Source organism: Xiphophorus couchianus, chromosome 21, assembly GCF_001444195.1.
Source record: "Xiphophorus couchianus chromosome 21, X_couchianus-1.0, whole genome shotgun sequence".
Taxonomy (NCBI): domain Eukaryota; kingdom Metazoa; phylum Chordata; class Actinopteri; order Cyprinodontiformes; family Poeciliidae; genus Xiphophorus; species Xiphophorus couchianus.
This window is the reverse complement of record NC_040248.1, coordinates 8019778-8035698: the sequence shown is the minus strand read 5'-3', so window position 1 is coordinate 8035698 and position 15921 is coordinate 8019778. Positions and strand designations below refer to the sequence as shown.

At 38.0% G+C, this 15921-nt stretch overlaps 2 protein-coding genes across 3 annotated transcripts; one reads left to right on the top strand and one right to left on the bottom strand.

Annotated features, from left to right (window-relative positions):
- Nucleotides 1–320: 320 nt before the first annotated feature.
- Nucleotides 321–2624, top strand: mrpl15 (mitochondrial ribosomal protein L15). The gene is made up of 5 exons (XM_028005580.1): nucleotides 321–505; nucleotides 632–789; nucleotides 1271–1436; nucleotides 2022–2145; nucleotides 2236–2624. The coding sequence occupies exons 1-5, from the start codon at nucleotides 401–403 to the stop codon at nucleotides 2571–2573; spliced, it is 891 nt and encodes a 296-aa protein (XP_027861381.1). The 5' UTR covers nucleotides 321–400; the 3' UTR covers nucleotides 2574–2624.
- A 2342-nt stretch (nucleotides 2625–4966) lies between these two features.
- On the bottom strand, nucleotides 4967–15921 carry LOC114137067 (uncharacterized). 2 transcript variants are annotated; one of them, XM_028005578.1, is made up of 10 exons: nucleotides 14058–15921; nucleotides 13217–13283; nucleotides 12516–12559; nucleotides 11630–11770; nucleotides 10522–10626; nucleotides 8107–10177; nucleotides 7627–7746; nucleotides 6841–6909; nucleotides 6575–6637; nucleotides 4967–5469 (listed from the first exon to the last, which is right to left on the bottom strand). In XM_028005578.1, exons 1-10 carry the CDS (start codon nucleotides 14058–14060, stop codon nucleotides 5243–5245), a joined length of 2910 nt encoding a protein of 969 aa, XP_027861379.1. In that variant the 5' UTR covers nucleotides 14061–15921; the 3' UTR covers nucleotides 4967–5242. The 2 variants fall into 2 exon arrangements, with proteins under 2 accessions (XP_027861379.1, XP_027861380.1); XM_028005579.1 differs by lacking the exon at nucleotides 6575–6637.

Genomic DNA, 15921 nt, shown 5'->3' with positions numbered 1-15921 from the left:
TCAATGAATGAATATGGCTTTAATAGGATCTGGCGCCCCCTTGTGGCAGCATCCCTGCAGTATCTGTTCGTATCCATGACAGCAACTTATTTTATGTCTTACGGAATTTGAGCCACTGTTTAACAGCCTTAATACACTGCTCAAAAAACTAAAGGGAACACTTAAACAGGTGTTTCACACTTAAAGTGTTCCCTTTATTTTTTTGAGCAGTATATTTTAGCTTCTAAGTATGTGCTTTGTACAGCTTGGTTTTATGGAGGCCTTGAACGATGGCGAGTTTGAGTGACATGCTTTTAATTTGAAACAACCTATGGCTCTAAAGAACAATCACATCCGCTGCCATGTTGTCACGTGACCTTGTGTCCTTGGTTTGCTAACTTGACATGTGAGCAGCAGAAACATGTCTTTCCCTAAAAAACCCGGCGGTAAAGCACTGGACGTTTTGCAAAATCTACCGAGAATAACTTTAGCAAATTTACGTCCTGAACCAGGAGCCAGGAAGAATGTAAGCTTTATTTGCCTTTCCTTTTTCGTGGCTACCGTTAGCAGCTAATATGCTCCAATAATAGCATGACGTTTGCTTGCTTTATAAGACAGCGCATCAGCTAATCTTAACCCGTTATTTTTGCAGGAAAAGCGGCGGGGCAGAGGACAGCACGGAGGTAACAGGAGCGGGAGAGGCCACAAAGGAGAGCGGCAGAGAGGGACCCGACCTCGGCTGGGGTTCGAAGGGGGACAGACCCCCTTCTACTTGAGAATTCCTAAATATGGCTTCAATGAAGGCCACAGGTAAACAAAAGAAACTGTTTCTTGACTTGGTTAAGGTCAATATTAGTGGCACAGAAAATGCTAATAGACTCGGAGTATCATTTGTTAAAAATGCAACGATTGCTCTCAAGGTGAACGGAATCGACCAATCTTTAGTATATCAAGTTTTTGGGGTTTTTTTTGTCACACCACAAAGTAACTTAGATGCTGAGATTTTCTTTAAGAGTAACAAGTGGTATTGATAATATCACGAAGGACATTCAGCATACACCGTTTCTTTGGAAAGTCTGCATTCACTATCCCTGGTGACTAATGCTTACTCGAAAACTGATTATCAGCTTTATAAACCATCTCAAGTCTTTTGACTATGGAAATGTTATTGTTCATATCGGAATTAAAGTTAAGCAGCCAATAAGCTCAGATTTTCATTAAGGTGGTGTTCAATGATTCCTGAACCAACAGTATGAGGTGTTATAAGTACTTTTCTGTTGTTCCTTACAAGTCGCCGTCCACAATACCAGCCTTTAACGTTGAAAAGACTGCAGTACTTGATTGATTTGGGTCGGGTCGACCCATCACAGCCCATAGACCTGACCCAGCTCGTCAACGCCAGAGGAGTCACCATCCAGCCACTGAAGAGGGACTATGGAGTCCAGCTTGTTGATGAGGTAATTTTAGCTTGATTCATTGTCAATGTACCGCAGCTGGAGGTGATTCTAGAAAGTATTGACTCAGAGAAGATGAATATAAATGCACACCACACATTTACAATTTTTATTTGTAAATTAATTTTTTACATTGATTTAAAATCAGTGTTTTGTTTTTTAATCATTGACCAGTATATGCTCCTTTTTGTTGATCCGTGACATAAAAACCCAGTAAATGACATTCACATTTTTATTTGATACATGACAAAATGTGAAAATGGGATGAATACTTTTGCAAAACAATGGATCTTAAGCAAGATCACATCAACAGTTATAATATATTCAGCTAAATTAATATATATTCAGCTTTTGGTGGATCTTTAAATTTGGGCATTTTATACAGAAAACATTGCAATTGGATGCAATAAATAAACTGTTAGAAACGTATGAAAGTGAAGTAATTGCAGGTTTTAAGGAGATTAATATTAGATGAAATACCATCAGCAGGTGGCGCCACCTGATGGTCTTGTGACTAATGAAGAGACGCCTTGTCGACTTCTGATTTTCACCCTTTTCCAGTTCATATGTATTTTCCGTTTCTTTCAGGGTTCTGACATTTTTGCAGCAAAAATCAACATTGAGGTTCAGAGAGCAACTGAAGGAGCCATAGCTGCTATCGAACGGAATGGAGGCATCATCACCAACAGCTTCTACGATCCCATAAGTCTCGGTAAATAAACAATAATAATGCTGCTAATTTATCGCAGCATTTTATTTATATTTTTAATGAAAGGCATGCCGATGTATTCTGTTTTCACAGGAATCCTTATCAAGCCCGTCCCGTTCTTCATGAGGGGGCAGCCGATCCCGAAGCGGATGCTGCCAGGAGAGGACATGGTCCCGTATTACATGAGTGCTGAAAACCGGGGTTACTTAGCAGATCCGGAAGAAATCCAGCAGGCCCGCCGCGCCCTGGCGCAGAAGTACGGCTACGTGCTGCCAGATATTTCAAAGGATGAACTCTGTCACATGCTGGCCATGAGGAAGGATGTTCGACAGATCTTCTTTGGCCTGTCTCCAGGCTGGGTCGTTAACATGCCAGAGAAGAAGATCCTGAAACCAACCGATGAGAAACTACTCCAATATTATTCCTCATAGGTGTTCACATGGTTAAACTGTTATTTTATATGCCCAAATTAAACATCGTCTTAAAAATTATGCTGATCCCATCTGGAGTTATTTTTGTGACTCTGAACACTCTTGCGTCCCGGCAAAGCTGCATGATGGAAGGAACGTGAACTGTAACAGGTGAGGGGGAAATAAGGAAAATAAGATAACTCAAAGAATGAAAACAGGAAACAGATGCCTGGTGATGTGTGTTACTTGTGAAATGGCTTTGCATAGGGGCCCTACAAGGGGGAGTTTGAAATTAGTCATATGCAGCTGTATCCTGGAGTAGACGTTCAAAAGATTCATCTGCCCCCTCTAAACTCAGCCCCCACCCCACATGCACATACACACACCTTTTTTTATTGAAGACAATCACAGCGGTAACATTTTAGATATGAAGACAGCTTATTCAGTTAGCCAAATTACATCATATGTGTATTTTAATAGTCTACATCTTGATAACACTGTTTTGTTTTTAATGACTCCATGAAATGTCAAACTATAAATAACTTGGTATTTCACGCAGAAGTTTTATCAAAGGAAGCATGCAGTGCTGCCAAACTTTATTTATACCTGTATAATCACATATTTAAAAGGGTTTTATTGATATTTCAGATGATAGACCAACAAACTAATTTTGAAGTGAATGCAAAATTCAGATTTAATATACTTGGTGGTGCAGTTGGTACACTATTGTCTTGCACCATGAAGTTCCTGGGTTCAGATCCCAGCCTTGGGTCTTTCTGCATAGACTTTTCATGTTGGGTATTCCAGCTTCCCACACTGTAAAATCATGGGTGTTTGGTTAATTGGTCTCTAAGTTGTCCTATTTGATTATGTGTGTGCGTAATTGTTTGTTCTTGTGATGGATTGGTGATCTGTGCATATTAAGCCTCACCTTTTGCTCAATAACCTGGGCTCAAGTTCCTCTGCAGGTATAGGCAATGGTTCCTGATGTCACAGATTAAATTTCAGTGCAACCAACTACTTTCGTAAGATGTTTACTTTGTTGGAGTCCACACGTGCAATTGAAGAGAAGAAGCCAAGAGGTACTGGTCTGTACTCCTCAAATCTACAGGAGTCATGAAAAAGTGGCAAAAATGAAGTCATTGCTGAAAGAAAACCATAAGAAGTAATGGTTATAGTTTTCCATTCAAACAGGAAGTGTGGAAGAAAGGGCTCTATCAGATGAGACCAAATTATGATTACCGGTATATGATTATTTTGGTTGACATACAAACTACTTTTAATGATGGAAAACTTAACACACCATCTCTAAGGGAACATGCTGTGGGTCTCCTTTTCTTTAGCAGGGAAAGAGAACAGAGTTGATGGGAAAATGAACGAAGATAAACACCCGTCAGAAGCTTCAGAATACTTCAGACTGGGAAGGAGGTTCATCTTCCAAGAGGACAAATTCAAAAATACTTTATTTTACAACTTTATATATAGTCATGGAATGATTTGGATTAAAACATAGTTGTGAGGCTGATTCACTCAGTCAAAATCTAGATCAAAATCCAATTGAGAGTTTTTCACAGATGCTTTACATCCAGTCTGACTGAGTCTGAGCTACTTTTTCTCTACATCAGTGGTATTCCACTCCAGACCCGGTGTCCTTGGTCCAACATGAGTCACCTGGCCAAATTACTTGCCTTTGATGTCATTATTTGACTGAGATTTTTTGAAGCAAAATGCATCTAAAAGTTGCAGGATACCAGACCTTGAGAACTCTATATAGTCTGTATTTGGGGGCTGTTATTTCTGGGCGTTTTAATCCTTATATATGCCTCTTTTAAATTAAATCAAGATCTCCAAAGTGAGTTACATTACATAAGACAGTTTGTACTATGGGAAATGGTAAATATCAGACCGTCTGAGTCAAAGGTCTCACTTTGATGACTCTGCTTGTGGTTCCCTGAGTGTTTTCCTGAGTCCAAACTATCCAATAAGCTTCACAGGTTGAGGATACACACACACACACACACATACTTGTTTTTCCCGAAACGTGAGGACTTGTTTTGGCGAGTGACTAGGTGGTTACACGTGGGGACCCAACTTTCTAAATGAGCTAAAGGCTTGGTTTTAGGTTTGGATTTTTTTTAGGGATATTGGAACATGAAATATAATCTTTAACATAAAAATTAATCAAATTTAGAAAATCAAAAATCTGTCAGGTTTTTGGCTCCATGTGGGGACATGTCCATCACCAACTACCACCAGGTGGCACTGTGTAATTTTTGGGAACACAGTTTGTCAAATATGAGCAATCCTAGTTCTTTTAAGTCAATAAACTGTGTTATATCAGATTTGTTTTTGTTTAATGTTATTTTTAAGTGCCTGGTAACATGCTTAATGCCAACCATCAATAATGGACTACATTTTCTGGTTCTATGTGAACCATTTTATTGCATAACTTACAGTATCTTGTTGCAAAAAATATACATACAATCCAACATGCATGTACTAAAATGAAATGTATTCATTGATATGTATCAATAAACATGAACATACAGTATGCATACATACTTGCATTACAAAACTTGACTGCAGCTGTCTCAAAACTTCAAAACCGGCAGAAACTCCAAACAGAATCGGCGTGGTAATGGCACTAACAAATGATCCGTTTTCTTTCACAGTAACAAAAAGGTCAACGCTTACCTTCTTTTGAAAGTCTCTCGTTTTAATGCATCTATGCGATTTTTCACATAGAATTTAATCCCTTGCCATGTCCTGTCCTTGAGGGCTACTGGTGAGGTTTCAATGCACTTCATACACTGGGCTTTCCCAGGAACCTTTCCAGAGTCAATACAGTCCATGAGTGTTTTCTCCACTGCCTGGATTTCTTCTTGGTTCCACTTCAGTCTCTTCTTTTGTGGTGGGCCTGAAAATAATTAGGGGCACTTTTAAGTGTTCTTCAATGAAAAAATGTTTCAGTCTGTATGACAGAGCAAGTTATAAAGCTATCATGAAAACATTTCTTTACTACAGCTGTAGTAAAGCATTATTTCATATTTAAGGGTCAGCTGTCAGCTCCAATAGTTGTCACTGTTGAAGCTGACAACTGGTAGTGAGAGAACACATAAATCTCCCCATCCTTTATAGAAGTATCAGCAGGTACAAGAGAGAATTAATTGTACAAAATACTTCACAAGCATAAATAATTAAGGTCAAGGGGATGTTCAAAAAATACGACAAAATTGTTTAAAATATCATCCATTTCAAAAACACTTCACCAAAAGGACGATTTTGAGTGATTTGATGGTGGCTGGAGACTCGGTGAGCCTACGTTAAGAGAGCATCAACATAAGCGGGGCTCTCTAATGGATAAAACTTAAATCTCCCTTTGTCACAGAGTCCAAACTGGGAAAACTCGCAGGGCCTGATAAGTTCTCCTAGCACTATAGGTTTTGGAAATATTTTATAGGTGCAGTTAAGCAGAAAGATTAAAATAATCACCCAAACTACCTTTGATCAGTCTAGTTAGTTTGCTGTTTGAAGACAGTTCAAGGTGGCAATAAGAGAGAAGGGGGAGAAGAAGTAAAACCAAACTTTTGCTTGAGGGTATGCAGTCAAATGAAAATTGAGCTATTCTAAAGTTTTATATGTTGAGATATCATGTAATCCTCATGAGATTATAAAATGAGGAAGCCTAATTTTGACACCACACAGACAGTGCTGTGAAATGTTCATTATTTACCCATTTGTTTAGTTCAATAAAAAAATTAAGGAAATATTGGAAATAGGTTTACACCTGATAATGTGAAATATTCAATGAACACTAAATGTGTAAAAAATAACTAAAGGTTTACATGTTCTCAAGCCTGGCTTGCAGGAGGAACATTCAGTTGAGACATTAGACCCGGTGGTTATAATTTCTTTATAATAAAAATTTGCAGTCAGATAAATTCTTCAGTTTGAAAGATGTGTCTGGCAACATTTTTAAAGCTTCTGCTCATTGATAATCTCCAAGGAGGAAGAGAAACTACCGTTAGTCGTGTTGGAGTTGCCAGAGACTTCCATGTCTGCCAGTACCTCGTCATCTGACCTCTCTGTTAAACCAAAGAAATCTCAAAATATATCTGACTTGGACAAAATTATCAGTTACAGAGTACATTGAAAATTTGTATAAATGACAGAACCCAAAAATGACACACATGAAAAAGAGTAATGATAGAGGACAGTGGCCTCTAAAGGTTCAATATTTATCAGAAATCTACAATCTCATTTTCTTCACGCTTATAAATATTCTTACCTTTTGCTGAGGGCAGATCATTGCTTTGTCCAACTTCAGTGGTGCATCTCCTGGTCACCCCAAATTGACCTAAACAAAGGTATATTAAGTAAAAGCGTATTCAACAGTGTAAGCAGTCAGTATGTTTACTTTATACAAGCATTTCAAATAATTAGCTTAACAGTTTAACTTTGTACTAATTTCTTAACAGCACTAAATCAAAAGCTGCTGGTATTGTAATTATCTAATTTTTACCGTCAACATTTAGTTTGGCCCTGTTAGCAACACTTTTTAAAACATTTCTCCTTTTATGGATGAAACTATCAGACTCATTTCCATGACCTGTATCTATCCATCAAATGTAAAAAAAAAAAAAAAAAAAAAAAAAAAGATCTTGTAATGGAAACGGCACTTATTTGAAAAAACTTCTTAATGTCGAGTAAACCATTTTTATAATTCCAAGAGGTGTTTTTTCAGGGGATTCGATAATCCCCAAATTCACTAAAGTGTCATGGAAGCACTTTTTCACATGTCCACATCCCTGGCAGTGATGGATGTGATATAGTCAGTCAACTTAATGTCATAAAATCTGGTTTCCAACTTCCAGGTGAGAAACAAGATGGCAACAGCTTAACCTTGTGGTTTTCTGACAATTATTCTAAAAATCTACTTTATGTAATCGAAATATATTATATATAATACACTAGAGAGTAAGTTAAAATGCCTAAGCACAAATCTAAAAGTGCACTGCTGTCTTGACAACAGATTGTACAAAAGGCAGAAATCAATGTATTTGTGATTCCTCACCATTTTCTACTTTTTTGTTGCCATCCATATCTGGTGATCTGGAAGATGAAGTACCAGCATCCCTCTCAGCTGAGTCAACCTCTTCTTCAGTGTCTGATCCACTGTCCACAGACATTTTTTCTGGAAAATGAAGTAACAAATATCCATCATATTAAACTATGAAGCATTGCATATGCTGTCAGCACAGTCTTAGCGCTTTTCCTTGTTCTATGGCCATTCAAGTGAGCAATTTACAATGGGAAATTATGATTGAATTTCCCAAAGATTAAAACAAGCAAACAAAAAAACTACAAGAATTCGAATATGTAATATAAAAAATGCCTGCTGAGCTACTTCTTCCTACTGTTGTCAATGTCTGACACTCAAACTTTTATAGATGTCATCTTTTTTTTTTTATTTACAAAGTCAAAATCAAAATAAATAGAACGTGCCATGCCAGGGGGTCAAATTAAATCTTCACAAAAAAATATACCAATTTACCTTGTGGATCAATGCTGATTTCATCCAGATTTCGTCCTTTGAAGTGGGAGAGCTGTCCTCTTTCTAGTGCCAGCAACACTTTACTGATTTTTGCCAACTGTAATGTCCCTTCAGGCAATCTATAATACTGACGATGAACTCTAATGTCATGGCCAAGGAAGTCAGCTAGGTCGTCCATTTCATTGTCCTTTAGGTTAAGTACCTTTGACATGGTGGCCATGTGCTTCCTCAGTTTGGTTGAGGACAATGCTCCAGGGTGTTTTGCTCCACAGTTTTGAGCCATCTCACGAATAATATCCGATCCTCTGAAGTGATTGAGAGTCTGTGGTCTCCCGAACATGTATGGATTCTCATCCAATACATCACAATTGCGGCGATTTTGGACAAGCAACTCCATTGATGATGCCATATTAGGAGTTAGGAGAATGGGAACCTTTCGGCCACGTTTGCCTTTTATCTCAATTCGCTGGAAGTGTTTACACAGCTTCTTTTCAAGTTCTGACAAAGCAAGCTCCACATCTGGATGGGTGACAGAGGTATCTCTCAAGGTGAAAGCGTTCAGTGGCATCTTGGATACTTCTCCCTCTCTTCTCCGGTTGAATATTATCACCTCACAAAGCGTGATCTTGGCAAGTTCAGCCCAGTTCTTCTTTACAGCTTCTTCCTTCAGGTTCCTCTGGCACTCCATCCTTTTTGTGTCAAGATACTGGTGCATTTTCCTAACGTCTTCAGCAAAGGGAATAAGCTGAGGAGCATTCCACTTAGCCTCATTCAAAGTCCTAAGAGCATGGGAAGAGACACACTCGCTCCATCTGGTCTCACAGATTTGTTTGAAAATTCGCACATTGTGAATGGTATTCTCATCGCCTGAGATCATAGCCTCACATTCAAGAACATTTGCCACTTTCTTGAGGTTGTGACCCAACTTGAGTGCTAAAGATGGCGTTTTGAAGACGTTTGTTCTTTCATCCAAGCCAGCCACTTTCTTAACTGCATCTATAACATGAGGGAAGTTAGCTGGCACAAAGAAGTCTGGGAGCGTCTCCAACTTGCCATCTTTCTTCCCTTGCAGAACAACTCGTGCGGTTTCGCGCATCTTCTGTCGGATGTATTCGTGTCTTGTAACATCTTGACCATGTTTGTTGAACAAATGTTCTCCAAATTTCAAGATGCACTTCTCACTTTGGACAACTTTTGCTACATCATCATGGTGCATGTCATGTATTAGTTTCCAAAACTGTGCATTGACGCTGTCTGGTACTGGCTCTGCATATTTGCAAATGGCTTGGACTCGAGATGTTCCTGGCTTCAGTCCTTTGACTTTTTGACTGAGATAACACCTCTGCATATGCCTCCACAAGGATTTCCGCTTGAGGTAACCCTCGCAGTTGATGCAATGCAAGTAATCACCAGCTTTTGCAGATTTAGTGCATTGTTGGCGGGGAATGAGCATTCCTTTTCCCTCTTTAATGACTTTATTATTATGGGCACGGTTTCCTTTGTTTCTTATCAAGGACAACTGCAGCCGTCGTTCTCTAGAACCTTTGGGACATTTCAGTGCACTTTCCACTTCTGGTGTATCACTGTGTTTTGCTTCTAGATGACGTGCCATTTTGCTGTAAGGTTTGCTACAAAATGCACAAAAGTACCTTTTATTGTAAGCCCTACTGCCATCTCCCTTCTTCTTCAAGGTCATGACTGTCACATCAAGTGAAGAAGATTCTCCAGGATCTTTTGCATCAGTTGAAGAAGATTCTCCAGGATCTTTTGCATCAGTTGAAGAAGATTCTCCAGGATCTTTTGCATCAGTTGAAGAAGATTCTCCAGGATCTTTTGCAGTCAAGGAACTAGAAGTGGTCACACGCATTCTCTTAAGTGGTTGGACTTCCAGAGAAGAAGTATTTTTCTGGGCTCTTTTCTTCCTCTTCTTGAGCTGTTTAACGTCTACTGAACTGTCACTGTCGTTTAGACTGCCACTCTCAGATTTCTCAGAATCGGGAACATACTCTTCCTCAGTGATGTCAGAACTTGATAGAGATGCTTCTGAGTAGCAAAGCATTTGTTTGTTTAGCTAAAATTATTTTTTTTAAAAAGAGAGAAATTACTTTCAGATTATTTCTCAAACATATAAACAAATCAGAAGAAGTTAAATATGTACAACTAGTTTTAAAAAGTTCATTAAAAAAGAAATACTCCCAATACTAGTATGATTTCTTTTAAATTTTTTTGGTGCTTGTTAGCTCAAATGTTTTTCCAACATTTTTAAGCATCCTCAAAAAGTGACAGATTTACCAGCACATGGCGACTAACTGAGTTCTTGGATAGTTTGGTTTTAAATACTACAAAAAAATAGAATTTCTAACCTAAGTGAGTCTTAACATTAGGTTGGACTATGATATTTATAAATAAACTTACAATCACACTGTCAGTTCTTGTAAGCTCAGGCACGCTCATGTCCCCTTCAGTTGGTGTTGGACCAAGGATGATGGTATCGTCGCTCTCATCGGATGACTGTTTTGACTCCAAAAAATTATAAGTTTAACTGTTAAAATGTGTCCATGCCTAAATGAACTGTTACAATTTAATACAGAGCTACAGTTAACTTCTACTGAATCAAGGTATTTAGAAATCCCAAAGATGTCACATATTAACAGCACCAAAAGTGCACAGGCTCCTTCAGATTACACTGGAGATTCTGCATTTCATGGTGTATAATATGACAGCGCAGTACTTAATAGAGTGGGTGAGAGGATAAATAAAGCAAATGCCTTGCTTACAGATTTAATACAAACCATGAAGTGATCCACCCAGATTTGTTACAAATATACCTAAAGCTAATATTCTGCTGTGTTCAAATGTGACAGTTAAAAATCAGACACCATGGCCAATTACTTTTGGATTTTGGTATCCATTACCACCTAATCTAACCTACTAAATTTAGATTAAATGACACTGAAACTATGCACATTTATTTTATACTTCAACTTGACAGGCCATTGGAATTTCATAGACTGGAAGATAATAAATGCTTCAGAGTATTTTGGGTTTAGTCCTGATTAGTCCATGTCTGGGTCTCTGGGAAGCATCTAGTGACAACTTGTATTGTAATAGACACTAAATAAATTTGAATTGACTGACAAGGTGAGTCCCCCTCAAAGAAAGCTCCTGTGCACAGTCTAAAGTTTCAGGTTACATGATTTTGCAAAGCAGCCAAATACCACCAAATGTATTTCTTCTCTGATAAGCATCGTGACGTTGGACACTTGAAATCTTGTAATAACTGACAGTATTTTTGTTTCACAAAACTTTTAAAAATTGAAAGACGTTTTTATCCAGCATTAAAGATAGCTATGAATTTGTGTTGATTACATAATTATAGTAAGTATTAAGAAATTTGCAAGAAGATTTTCTTGATATTTTTACAATAATACTGTCAAAACAGCTCAAGCCACACATACAATGGTACATTTACTAACAGTTCTCATCTCTGGGTACATCAAGAAAAAGGTGAAGCAAAACTAACCATTAAGCCCTTCTGATGGAGAAAAGACGTGTTCTCCCTCACTTCATTTGTTGCCTTTGTGACGAGCTTCTTGTGATGAGCCTCACATTTATTGTGATGGGCTTTAAGTTTCTGCAGGCGACGAGCTTGACGTGTTTGATCCTATAAAACACAGAAAACAAGCATTGTAAATGTCCACATCTGTGAAATTAAACAAATTGGAGACACAGGCCCCAGATGGAACTGGCACCTGACCACATTGAGAATGATGCATCCAGGTGAAACTTTAAGTCAAGAATCAGCAACTCCCAGGGTTTAGGGGTTGCTACAGCACACTTCATTCAAATCAAATCATTCTCCAATAGCTTGTTATAAAACATTTGTTAATGATCCATTAATTTGAGTCAAGTGTGGTGGAACAGGAAAACATCTGTGCAGGACATCAGCCTTTATAATCAGTTAAAATAAGTAGAAGTGAATCACTGGGGTATTAAAACATTTTCACAATATTTTGAAAATCTGAGAATTCTTAACAGGCCTGATTTCAGTCATCATCTATGATCCAGACATGTTAAACACAAGGTGCCAACTTGGATGGAGACATATTGTCAAGATACAGCATTCCTCCCAAACTCAATACGACAAGCTTATATCAAAATGATCTTTTTCAAGAATTTCTCTGCATAACATTTTTGCCACTTCTCTACAGCGAAAATAACTTTCACCACTGTAGGATTTGTAAATACTAATGCACATGTTCATTGGTGAAGACAACTGGGCAGCAACTTTTCCAGACTTTAATTTAGAACAATATTTAAATTAGCTATGCAGTATGAAGAGTACATGTGAGCTAGAATGAAACTGAAATACTGTCACATCCTTTGAACTTATTCATAGGCACACTTACCATTTGCCTCTGCTCTGGATCAAGCCCAAATGTCTCATCTGTAGCTGAAATTTAAAAAGAAAAAAAGTTAATATCACCTTAAAACAATTCAGAGGCTCTGCATCTCCTATATTTGGTCTTCTCAAAATATTTTTGGGTCTTATCACTAGGTTACAAATGTTAAATTTGGGATTAGAAATAAATATCCGACCTTCAGTATTCAATAATTTCAGCAATTCTTTAAAATTTCTAACTTTTTCAATTTAATACTCAAGATTGGAACAACTAGACTAAGGGTTATTAAATAAAATTATCAAAGTTATAGCAAGTCAACAATGGTCGAATGCAAAAAGGAAAGCAGTTGACCTGGGTTCTACCAAAGCTTCCCCCCAACACAAATCTCTATTTCCTTGGACATTTAGAAACAACTGGCATTTCAAGTAAAATCACCGACAGATGTGCTGAGCCTTTTCTTTGTTTAAGAAAAACCTGACTTGGTACTCTTAAATCAAACATTAACTGATATTGTGGTAGCTTCTTCTAGGCAACTAAAATCATGTTAAAAAAATTATAATTTTAATAGACTTCTTGTCACACCTCCCTTCTCTCACCTGAGCAGTTATAACTCGCATTATATTGATTTAGTGGAAACACTAATGCAAAACAACTTAAATGTGGGAAAAACATTGTGGGCTAATGCACCTTTCCCTGAGATAATTCACCTTTTAAACTGGAACAGCTGGGTGTAGACTCTACTCCACCGTCACTCCTATCACTGGATCTACTTCTCTGGTTGGCATTTTCCAGGAAAAAAAAAAAAGCATTCAATGATTATAAGTCAGTGTTAAAGGCCTGAAATTAATTTTGCCAAAACAGATCCCCCCCACCTAAAGTTATGATGCTGAAGTTAGTTTCCAATTCAAACCTCCTGATTCATCCTAATATACCCTCCCCCACTCCTACACCCCCCCCAAAAACCCCATAAATCCCAATCTTTATTATTTTAAAAAGGATGTAGTCTGGTGTAATGTGGCCTGAAGGCTCCCTTCCCAGCAGAATCAACCTTTATGCACAAGGCATCCATTTACTTCTGCCTCATGTTTTAGCTCCTCATGTCTATCGTCTCTCAATTCAGAGCACATGTAAAAAGTTATTACTCTTAAGTTATTACTCTTTTCAATCACACAAGCAGGGCCACTGAAAATATTGCATATTTCATGATTTCTGCTCTATTAGGTTTGCATGTTTCAAACTTAGCTTTTTTTATTTTGCATTTGAGTCATTTTTGTGAGCAGTCATATTTTAATAACTTATCCTTTTTTTGGTTAATTGTCACTTTTATTTCTATTTATTTGCTGTAAGACTGGACCTCAATAAATTGAAAATAAAACATGCATGCTTCTCATTAGCTGTAGCTAGGCTAATGTCAGCTAGCCATCCTAGTGAAACACAATTGAAACAGTTTTTACAGGTCAACACGTTTAAACAGCATTTAAAAGTATATCTGACTGAGTGATATAATAGATAATAACCGGGAGTCCATTAAAATAACAATAATCTTACCATTTTCTTTAGCTAGATTGCTCCTCATTCCTCGGATGTTAGCATGAAGGTCTGAATCTCCTCCTTCGGTGCAGGTGTGCAGCAGTCAAAAAAGGAGCGCTTGATTTAGACTCCGGCACAGGCCGGAGTTCCTGCTTGGTTGCAAAAAGCAGCTAGCTGAGGCTTACGGCCCAGCCCTGTGTTAATAACTAATGACACCTTAACTTTGGCGTCACAACTCTACCACACATCAATTAAGTTATAAAACTAGGAAATTAATTACTTAACTTGTGTTATCTCCCAAAGTAATGCTTCAGGAGAAAAAATTATTCTTTGTAATGGACATTTTGTAGGTTCCACACCAGTCAAATCTGCAAAGTTTGAGAGCAAGCTATGGAGGAATGTTGAGGGGGGATGGGCATGGGTGAGGTGGGGACGCAAAATCTCAGGATGTGTGTGAGATGGCAGCCATTACAGAGAGACTGGCGAGGAGCTATAGCAAATCAGAAAATTAGGATGTGGAAAAATAAATATATAAATTAGGAAGGTTTGCAGAAAGAGACTGAAGAATTGTAAGCCAGTCAACCAACCTCCTTGAGTAGCATACTGATTCTTGATTCCTCTTGTCCCACCATTCTTTATCTTCAACCAAACATTTTGCATTAAAAGTTCAAACATGCGGCACTTTATAGTACAGTATGTTTCCCTCCAATCCATGGAGGGAATGTTGAGGAGTTATGGGCATGGGTGAGGTGGGGACATCAAATCTCAGGATGTGTGTGAGACGGCAGCCATTACTGAGAAAGTGGGTGGAGGGGCTACAGCAGATCCGGAAATTTTATGTGGATTAATAAATATATAAATTACAATAATTTGCATACTGATTCCTCTTATCCCACCATTCTTTATCTTCAACCAAACATTTTGCATTAAAAGTTCAAACATGCTACACTTTATAGTTCAGCATGTTTCCCTCCAAGCCATGGAGGGAATGTTGAGGGGGGATGGGCATGGGTGAGGTGGGGACATCAAATCTCAGGATGTGTGTGAGACGGCCTCCACCCAGTTTCTCCATTGTGGAGAAGCTGGGTGGAGGGCTGTAGTAGATAAGGAAAACTATATGTGGATAAATAAATACATAAATGTGAGCCAGTCAACCTGCTTGAGGAGCATGCTGATTCTTGATTCCTCTTCTTCAACCATTCTTTGTCTTCAACCAAGCACTTTGAATTAAAAGTTCAAAAATGCTACAGTTTATTGTTTTAACAACTCTAACTTAAACAGAGTCAGTCAAACAAATCCAATCCTTCTTTCAGTTATCTTCTTGTCAGGCCTGGAGAGACCAAAGGGTACAATGTCACCAATGGCCTACTTAAGAGCTTGTGGAGCAAACCATTGGAAAAAGATGAGGGGAGTTAAGAAAGACATAATACCAATTTGTACAATCATATTGAGCATATATGTTATTGAAATATTTACAAGAGGCTGTTAATTGATATAAATATGAAGTGCTTTATAGAGTGTTGGTCAAATCTCAATTAGCTTTTACAGATAATTTCTTCTATCAAGAAGAATATATAAGGAACTACGAGATCTTACTTGGGTTAGCCCATCTTTGATGTGTTGGTTGAAGGCCATTGACAATGTTTGACCTCAGGAATCTACTTCAAGTGTCATGCCTGGCTCCCAAATACATTTTTGGGAACCAGGCATGAGACATTTTCAGCCTAACTGACAGTGCCTACTAAACAGTAACAGTCTATCTATCATCTTTGAAATTTGATTTTTATTCATATGAAATTTTGTATGGGTAAGCCACTTAAAATGGACAACACTGCATAACCTTTACACAAAACGAAAAGCAAATAAAGGATTTTGTTTTGCA

Bases quoted from the DNA above. Each gene is read 5' to 3' on its own strand.
- mrpl15 (XM_028005580.1), top strand. From the start codon at position 401: ATGTCTTTCCCTAAAAAACCCGGCGGTAAAGCACTGGACGTTTTGCAA. The intron at 790-1,270 runs GTAAACAAAAGA...GTTCCTTACAAG, and splicing joins GGCTTCAATGAAGGCCACAG to TCGCCGTCCACAATACCAGC. The intron at 1,437-2,021 runs GTAATTTTAGCT...CGTTTCTTTCAG, and splicing joins GAGTCCAGCTTGTTGATGAG to GGTTCTGACATTTTTGCAGC.
- LOC114137067 (XM_028005578.1), bottom strand. The intron at 12,560-13,216 runs GTGAATTATCTC...TTTAAATTTCAG, and splicing joins CAGCTGTTCCAGTTTAAAAG to CTACAGATGAGACATTTGGG. The intron at 11,771-12,515 runs GTAAGTGTGCCT...TGTGTTTTATAG, and splicing joins ATCCAGAGCAGAGGCAAATG to GATCAAACACGTCAAGCTCG.